This window comes from Salminus brasiliensis, chromosome 16, assembly GCF_030463535.1.
Source record: "Salminus brasiliensis chromosome 16, fSalBra1.hap2, whole genome shotgun sequence".
NCBI classification, from domain to species: domain Eukaryota; kingdom Metazoa; phylum Chordata; class Actinopteri; order Characiformes; family Bryconidae; genus Salminus; species Salminus brasiliensis.
The window spans coordinates 20,894,567-20,903,322 of record NC_132893.1 but is presented as its reverse complement, the minus strand read 5'-3'; the positions used below and the strand labels follow the sequence as shown (position 1 = coordinate 20,903,322).

General features: G+C 42.6%; 1 protein-coding gene across 1 annotated transcript; it reads left to right on the top strand.

The window, feature by feature from the left end:
• ets2 (v-ets avian erythroblastosis virus E26 oncogene homolog 2) lies at positions 1 to 6,835 on the top strand. The gene is made up of 10 exons (XM_072659514.1): positions 1 to 277; positions 852 to 917; positions 2,248 to 2,368; positions 2,743 to 2,862; positions 2,960 to 3,160; positions 3,249 to 3,329; positions 3,508 to 3,723; positions 3,879 to 4,142; positions 4,255 to 4,373; positions 4,473 to 6,835. Exons 2-10 carry the CDS (start codon positions 858 to 860, stop codon positions 4,686 to 4,688), a joined length of 1,398 nt encoding a protein of 465 aa, XP_072515615.1. The 5' UTR covers positions 1 to 277; positions 852 to 857; the 3' UTR covers positions 4,689 to 6,835.
• Positions 6,836 to 8,756: the final 1,921 nt, after the last annotated feature.

The following is an 8,756-nucleotide window of genomic DNA, read 5'->3' as shown; positions in this document are numbered from 1 at the left end:
TCCTCCCTCTCAGACTCGCCTCGCGCTAAAAGAGCAAAGCTCCTCGCGCAGCTTCAGTCAACGGTCGTCTTTACAGCCGTGAGATTATAAACCCTCAACACCCAGACAGACCACCGCGGAGCTGCGACTTTGCACAGAAAACACACCCCTGGAGGAGCCCCCCACAACTGCTGGACAACACACACTACACCGGCGCAGGGAATACGATACAGTGAGCTAGTCTTCACTGTCTGACTTAAAGATATTTCACCGCCCGCTGTTTGGAGACGTTCAACAGGTCAGTGTGAGCGACCACCGCTAGACCACCAAACACAAACCAGCCTTCTTCTGTGTTATCGGTTCATTTCATCGTAAAGTATCTCCATCCAGCGTGTTGTGGTGTTTACATGACTGCATCCACTCGCATTACTGCTACTGAGTAACGTTAACATTACTGCCAGGCTGAAGTTGCCTGAATTTCGCCGTTCCACCTTAAATCCCGCAGCGGTTACAGTCTGTAGGTAGCTACGTCTGTACCGGCGGGAGAAACGACTGCTGCACCATTTAAGGTGGACCGGCAAACTGAAATAAAAAGTGTTCGTGCGTTTAGTGGAGGTAATATAATGAGCTTAGGCGGGTTTTTCTTTCTGTGTAATGGGATTGTGTGTGGCAAACCCATTTTGTGGTGGTCGTTAATCCAATTTGAGAGGGATCACCCGCCCCTTGTGACGACCACCGTGAGTCATTTCTGGGACTCATTAAACCGTGAAGCAGTAAGCCAAGTTACATTGAAAATGGCCAGACATTTCCATTCAGATGTAAAACTCAGTGAGGTCTGATCATAACCAACCTTTTTCTTGGTGTACCCTCAGGTTCCAATGTGTGACCTCAGTATGGACCAGGTGACCCCCCTGTCATCAGGCTACCGGTCCTTGAAGGTAAGTTTTGGAAAGCCTGGAAATAGGAGCAAGTTCCTAATCTCTGTGTGTGTGTGTGTATATATATATCTGTAATATATCTGAATTAATGCTACAGGGGGGTTGTCAGAAGGTAAAAATGGTATAGAGAGCTGTAGAAATGATCTACAGAATAATTGAAAGTCTTATGTAGTTCAGCTCTACTCAAAGGTGTGTTCGTTCAAAACTAAGCTTGCATGGCTGGGGTTTTGTCTGACATTAGTTTGAATACTCTGTCTGCATCTGTGCAGTATGATGTAGCGTAGTGGGGACAACACTGTGTTACCTGTGCAAATCTAGGGTTCGATTCCCCAGTCTGGCAAGGCAAGCTGCTCTGTATAAGAGCAATCTTCTCCATCTGATCTAAAGAAAAGTGCATTTTAAGAGTTGTCTTAAAGGACTGGTTGACTGAAAAGTCAAATTTACATAATTTTTCTCTGACCACAAACATGATCAATTAGCCAGGACATCCTTGGTGTCTGAGGTTTGCTTCTTTACTTTGTAAAAGTGAATTAGCTAACAATGAATAGAATATTTTTTTTATGAGACAGCTTTATATTATATTAGTATTTTAGCTCTGAAGAAGTTGGTCAACTATGTTTAAGGTAAGAGGGAAATATGTGAAAGTGTACAATTTGAATAATTTAATTGTTCAAATTAAGCTTTAATTAGTTAATTAAATCCGGGCTGTTGGTTGGCTGTACATCTGCACTTTTGCACAGATGTAATGAAGATGTACAGCGGGAACTTCACTGCAGCCGATGTGGGTGAAAAAAATCTGTGTCAGCACTAATCTAATCTAAAGAGAACAGTGGTTGTTTTAATCTGATCTGAAGAGAGTAGAGTTGCTGCTGGCTGATTGGAGGAGAGCTCGTTTGGACTCTGAGCGGCCAGCGCCCACACAGCCCTGCTGCTGCGGAACAGGAAAGCCAAATATGGTTGTGTGCTGGCTGGCACTGGTTAGGGGCAGTTCACTCTGGCAGCTAGAGTTTGAGCAATCATGGCAGTTGAGAGAGGGAGCGAGCGAGAGAGAAAGAGAGGGAGTGCCTTTCTGGGTTTTTCCTGCTCCATGTTATCTGTGTACTACATAACCAGCATGACTTTCAACAGTCAGTCTGAAGTTTTAATGATTCATCGTCTGGGTTTTATGAACAGAATGAGTGTACCTGTCAATCGGCTATTAGTGAACCGTGTTCTTCACGCATAATTTACCCCAATTAGTGACATTACGTAATGGCCTTTTAGTGTAATATAGCAATAATCGTAATGCGGTCCCTCCTCATAAAGTCCTTTGTTGTGCTTGTTTTCACAGAGGCAGGTTGCCTTTGAGCTGTTTGAGGACCCCATGTCTCTGTTCTCTGGGTTTTACTCATCTGTGGAGGAGGAGCAGGCGGCTCAAGAGGTTCCTTCAGGTCTGGAATGCGTTCCACAAGGTGAGATGATTACACAGGATTGGAGAAATTGATGTTTATGTCAGTGGTACACAGAATACATAGCCAGTTCAGTCGACTGTTTACTCAATATATAAACAGGCAGTGTGAGGCCACTGCATTTCTTTAATCAGAACTTGTCACATTAAAAACCTTTGAACAGAAATACAGAATTTATTAAGAAACATTTTATAAGTGACTTAAAGCAAAGGGCTTGTTGCAAGATAATAAATAAAGAGAAATGCAGTATTTCTCTTTATAGAAAAATACCATTAATGATCCCAAGCAGACAGAAACAGCACAATCTTTTTGCATGATCAGACTTTGCTTTGATTTCTTGTTTAGATACTAACCGTGCCTTTTTTTTGTTTTTTCAGATCTGGGACTGTGCTCCGTGCCTCTGTTGACACCCTGCAGTAAAGCAGTCATGAGTCAGGCTTTAAAGGACAGCTTTAATGGCTTCTCCAAAGTGCAGCGCATCTGTGGCATCTCCAACAGTGAGTCTCTCCCTCAGCCTCCTAAAAACCCATACCTAAACAGGGACATTTAAAAATTTTATGAGTTCCAGTAACCGTCTAACATTTTATTTTCCAGACCCACAGAAATGGAGCAAACAGCACGTGCTGCAGTGGCTGCACTGGGCCTCCAGCGAGTTTAGCCTCACCAACGTGAACTTCTTTAAGTTCGACATGAGTGGGGAGGAGTTGTGTGACCTGGGAAAGGAGGGCTTCTTGGACCTGGCTCCAGATTTTGTTGGCGACATCCTCTGGGAGCATCTGGAGCAGATGATGAGAGGTAAGCCCAAGACCTTTTATTCTTACAGTGTTTAGAGTGTTGCACTGGCCAGACTGATCTAAACTGTACTGTTGGTTTCTTCTTGCAGCCTGTCAGGAGAGCAGTGAGGTGAAGGTGCTTTCCTGTCCTGTACCAGTTGAATCAAACTGGATGAACAACAACTCTGTTGGTTAGTAATAAGAACTAAAGTAATCCTTTCAGATTACCTATGTAAAGCTTTACAGATACAGTGAATGTTTCCAGTAATACGTCAGTTAAGTGGACTAGGTATTATTTAAAGAAAGTCAACATTTCTGTATATCTGTGCAGGAAGATTTAAGATTAATGAATGCATTTGTGTTTTGAAGGTTTTGGACTGGAGGACACACAATGTGCGCTGCAGGTTTCAGACAGCAGTACGAGTCTCCTGAGGGAGCTGTTTGAGACTCCAGAGAATCCAACCCATCTGATCTCAGACCAGGACTTCTCCATATTCCCTAAACCACAGCTGAGCACAGTCAATGTCAGCTACATTAGCCAGGAGTACCCTAAAAGTAAAGCAACTCCACGGCTCAGCACACCCTGTGAGTTTAACCACCTCTATGTTCAGTTTGCTTTCAAGGTCAGTGGATTGCTCAGGTTTTCTGGCAGTCCAGTGATTATAATGGGGATTACAGCAATAAATCACTGTAATAATAGTAAAACTAATAATAGTTATAATCATTGCTTTGTTTGACAGTCTCCTCCCATGAGAAGGCTTCTGTGGAGAGTGTGGACAGTGTGGATGGTTCAGAGTGTGTGCTGCGATCCTGGGGCAGTCAGTCCTCCCTCGCTGACACCCAGCGTGTCCCATCTCATGACAGTTTTGATGATGAATACAGTGCCACGCCACTAAATCTTGGCAAACAGGGCCTGTCCTTTAAAGACTACGTCCAAGAGAGAAATGAACCACTAGAACAGGGCAAACCAGTCATCCCTGCTGCTGTGCTTGCTGGATTTACTGGTGAGTGTTGAGGTTGATCACTTTCACTTTTTTTCTCTCAGGCTATCTGAATCGAAATTATTATTTATTAAATTATCTAATTTAACTCCTAACATTTTATGATGTTCTGTAGGGAGCGGCCCCATCCAACTGTGGCAGTTTCTCCTGGAGTTATTGACCGACACAACTTGCCAGGGTATCATCAGCTGGACTGGAGATGGCTGGGAGTTCAAACTTACTGATCCTGATGAAGTAAGAAAGCTGGAGTATAAAAGTTGTATAAAATAGAGATTACTTTTGAAATGAAGGCACACTTGAACCCCGGTTTCATTTTGGGCTTCTCCTCCATAGGTAGCGCGTCGGTGGGGCCGCCGGAAGAACAAGCCCAAGATGAACTACGAGAAGCTGAGTCGTGGCCTGCGTTACTACTATGATAAGAACATCATCCACAAGACCTCTGGAAAACGCTACGTCTACCGCTTTGTCTGTGACCTGCAGAACCTCCTGGGCTACACCGCAGAGGAGCTGCACAGCATGCTGGGTGTGCAGCCCGACACCGAGGACTGAGCCATACAAGCACCTCAGAGGGAGGGGTTTGTGTGTGATGGAGCAGAGTGGGGGGAAACCCTCAGGTCCGCTGTCACAGTCTAGGCCTTTTAAAAAGGTCTGCGTCCAGAGTGACTCAGCACTGCGGCTGCACTTGAAGCCTCTGCCCCGGCTGAAGGAGCGGAGTGCCGTTTCTCTTTTTCCGGAGCTGGATGTGACTCTGGCCGTTTACAACTGCCGCACAACAGTGAGGCAAGGCCACTGAGGATGGCTAAACCAATCAAGCTTTAAGCTGCACAGATATGAATTAATCTTACGCTCTGTCCTTGGGAAGTGATTATGTCTTTATAAATGTGGATTATTACCGTTGCTTAAATCAGCAGAACTGGGTCTAAAGGGTACAACATGCGTGTAATTAGGGCGCTTCTGTTTGCAAGGAGAGCCTGGGATGCCTGTGTAAGGCAGTGTATCTGCTGTTATATGACAAGTGCCATTGCCTTTACTGGTTTGCTAAGTGCTTTAAGTTCAGCGCTGGTGTACCAGCAGCCCTGCACGCCTTTGCTTTCCCTGCTGCAAGAGCGAGCCAGCACTGTGCCACATTTGATACTGACTGCAACTCCAACTGCCATCATAGCTTAAAGGCCAGGCAGGTTTAGCTTTATATACTGTTGCTGTCTGATATGTCATTTCTTTAGACTATGATTGTAAACGAAACAAGGCGTCTTTTTTTAACCAATGTTTTGAACACAGCTGCTGTATTAAGGCACGTTTTGTGCCGGGGTCATTAGCGTGCATCTGCAGAGACCAAGGTGACGTTCCAGCGTCAGTATTTAATTTTGTAAACTTTTTTGTGAATTAAGTGTGCATTAAGGTTAATAGCATCTCATTAGAGAACAACACGCACCAGTAAAGACTTGTCTACTGGATTCACTGCCAGATCTTGAGACAGAAACGGGAGGACAGAAACTGTCGCAGTTTTTAAAATGTTTGAACTAATGTAATATTGATTTGAAGATTTACATTAGCTGTTCAACTGAACTTTTATTTATCTTTTTTCTTTTCTTCTTTTTATTATTTATCTCTTTTATATTGTTGTTATATTTATGATTCATCAAAGTCATAAAGGCTCAGCGGATATTACAAGGGTTAATTTTTGTATTATTGTTATTATTATTATTATTATTATTTTTTTTTTAACCTTTTTATTGTGGCTTATTGTTTTATGTACAGGGCATTTAGTAACTGCTGTTCTTAGCACCAAGAAATATTGTTTTGTTTTTTCAGTACAATAAAGCTATTTTGTCTGTTCTTCAGCGGCACTCTGGGACAAACATGGAAACTACAAAAAATGTAAAAAAAAAAAAAAAAAAATGCTAAAAGTGACGTCTTCTGAAAGCCAGTTTTAAACATGATGAATGTTTTGTTGTAAAAATTGAAATTAGGTCATATTACTAGTTTAATATGTATTGTGAAAGTAACTGCTTATAACTGTTTATCTCTTGTTCATAAAAGCTATTTTTCTACATATTTGCTTTGTTATTCTTATCTGTGGGTGAGTTGCAATCTTCAGTGGGATGAATATGCTTTTTTTTTTATTTTATACGAATGCTTTACTTGAAAAGCAGCAGAATGGCGCAATTGGCTCACGGGAGCGAACCACATCAGAGTGATGATGCTGTTGTGAGATCCGCTGTTTCTTTTTTAGATGAACAGGTCAATGTAGGTAGTAAAGGAAAGCAGTTTGACACTGCAACCCGATGAAAGCAACGCACACATTTCTTGAAAGAAACTGCCACGTAATGTCTGTATACGTAAATGTCAGCGAAAGTGAACGTTGCTTAGAGCTGGACAACCGCTCGCCTACTTATGAGTCAAGTGATCAGTGTTTTGGCTGTTTTGTCTGGACATCATGGAGCTTACACTTTAGGGAAAGCATTAGCGACCAAACTATTCCAACATCCTCATTTTCATTTTGAGTCAGAGCTGAAATGTTAATCATTTCTGTGACAAAACAATGTTTGACTAATAGCTACAGCATGGCTGTACTTTGCTCATTGTTAGTCAGATGGCTTATTGGTGAGCGTTTGGGCAGCAGAAACTCATTGTTCGTCATTTTGTGAAGACATCTCTATCTGTATTTGCAGTGAAATAAATTTTTTTCAAATGAACGTGTGGCTGCTCTTTACTGTTAATTTGAACACTGGCAGCAAGGCCCATGCAGCTTACAAGTAATATAGCCTAGCATTATCCTAACCATGACAAAATCATTGCACAGTTGTCTCTAACCACGTTGAGATGTTGAAACAACTCAAGATTTACTTGCTTATGTTGTTTCTGCCTCCTAATGACACTGTTGTCTAGAACATGGCCAAAAATGGACAACATTTAAATGGCTGCTACTTCTGTTAGCTAGCTAGTGATTTCATGGCTTGCTAGCTATACTGGCGTCTCCAGTCCAAAACATAAAAATAAATAATTAAAATATATGCATATTTTTTATTATTAGTAATGTGTTGATTGTTGACTTAATTTGAACAATGGATGCAAGACTAACGCAGCTAAGTCATTTAAGCTTATAGCATACCAATTAGCATTGTGCTAACCAGGACAAAATCATTGCACAGTTGCCTCCAACCACATCGAGATGTTAAGAAATCCCAAGATTTACTTGTTTATGTGGTTGCAACTGACTGATGGAATACTTTTGGGGTAAAACGCACTCAAAAACACACACACACACACACACACACACACAGCAACAGTGAGCACACGTGCCCGACACGGTGGGCAGCAATGGCTGCGGCTGCCCAGAGAGCAGAGAGGGAGAAGAGTCTTGCTCAAGGGCCCAACAATGGCAGCTTGCCGAGCCCAGTGTATCGAACCAACAACCCTGTTATCAATAGCCTGGTGCTGATTGAACACATCCTGGATAGATCAGGTTACTCTAAGCCTCCTGAAGGCTTACATTCAGGACTTCGATATCCAGTCCCCTATACAGCAATGTGTCTCACACTTACACAAAGCATTAAACACCTTCCCACACACACACAGCATGGGTCTCCGCTCAACAGTCAGCACTGACACGAGGCGAGCAGGGGGAGGGGAGGCTAAAGGCAAATTGATACAAGCCCTGCACAGAAGCAAATTGTGAAGTGCACCCTAAGTATTGTGTTATCTGACACAGTGGGATGGGTGTTGAAAGAGTCTGATGCAAGTACACGCTGTGCCAAGTGCGAGAAACGACTGATGTAATCCCTGTCCTGTACAGCTAATCCTATAACTCATATTTAACACGTTCTGGAAATCCCATAACTCACGTTATCGCAGGGTAATGAACGCTGGAAAAATAAAGCCATTATAGGGCGATGAAACCAAACAGACAATCAGTTACTGGGAATGAGGGCAATAAAATGTCTGCTACCCAACTCCTACACTCACCTCACTGATGTGCTATCTCTTCTGCAATAATGCAAGTTTCACAGGGTACACTTCCCATGGTGGAATATTACATGGTGTACCTTGTAATACAAGTGTGTTAGAGTAAGTAAGTTTGCCTGCAGTAAAACAGGCCTACCTGAAGCATCTCACGTTAATTAATCCTTACAGTTTTTGGCGAATTATATGCCGCACTTACCATGTAGGTCCACCACAGGTTTCAATTACAGACAGTAGCATATCTGTTACAATGCAAAACCCTCAACCTAATCCACCACTAGTCAGTGTTTGACCACAGGCCACCGTTGACTAGACAGACTTACTGCTCATTTTATTAGATGCAAGTACCTCCAGTTAGAGACTGTAGTTCTTCGTATTCTATGCATAGTTTGTCTTAATCATCCAATACCCCTCCATCAGTGGTCAGTCTATGACCAGAGGGCTAGCGTAGGCCGGATATTTTTGGTTTTTGGACTATTCTCAAATCCCAGCAGTGTGCTACTGTGCCTCATGCACTCTGACTACCACAGCATACAATAACATGCCACTACCATTTCAACAACGTCTACAATTGTAAACCTACAAAGCAGTGCTGTGTTAATGGAGTTGTATTATTCAGCAGCATTATTGGACATTAAACTTAACTTGTTGTTA

Coding starts and splice junctions, on each gene's coding strand:
- ets2 (XM_072659514.1), top strand. CDS start 858: ATGTGTGACCTCAGTATGGACCAGGTGACCCCCCTGTCATCAGGCTAC. Junction 4,143..4,254: donor TGTGCTTGCTGGATTTACTG/GTGAGTGTTGAG, acceptor GATGTTCTGTAG/GGAGCGGCCCCATCCAACTG. Junction 4,374..4,472: donor AACTTACTGATCCTGATGAA/GTAAGAAAGCTG, acceptor TCTCCTCCATAG/GTAGCGCGTCGGTGGGGCCG.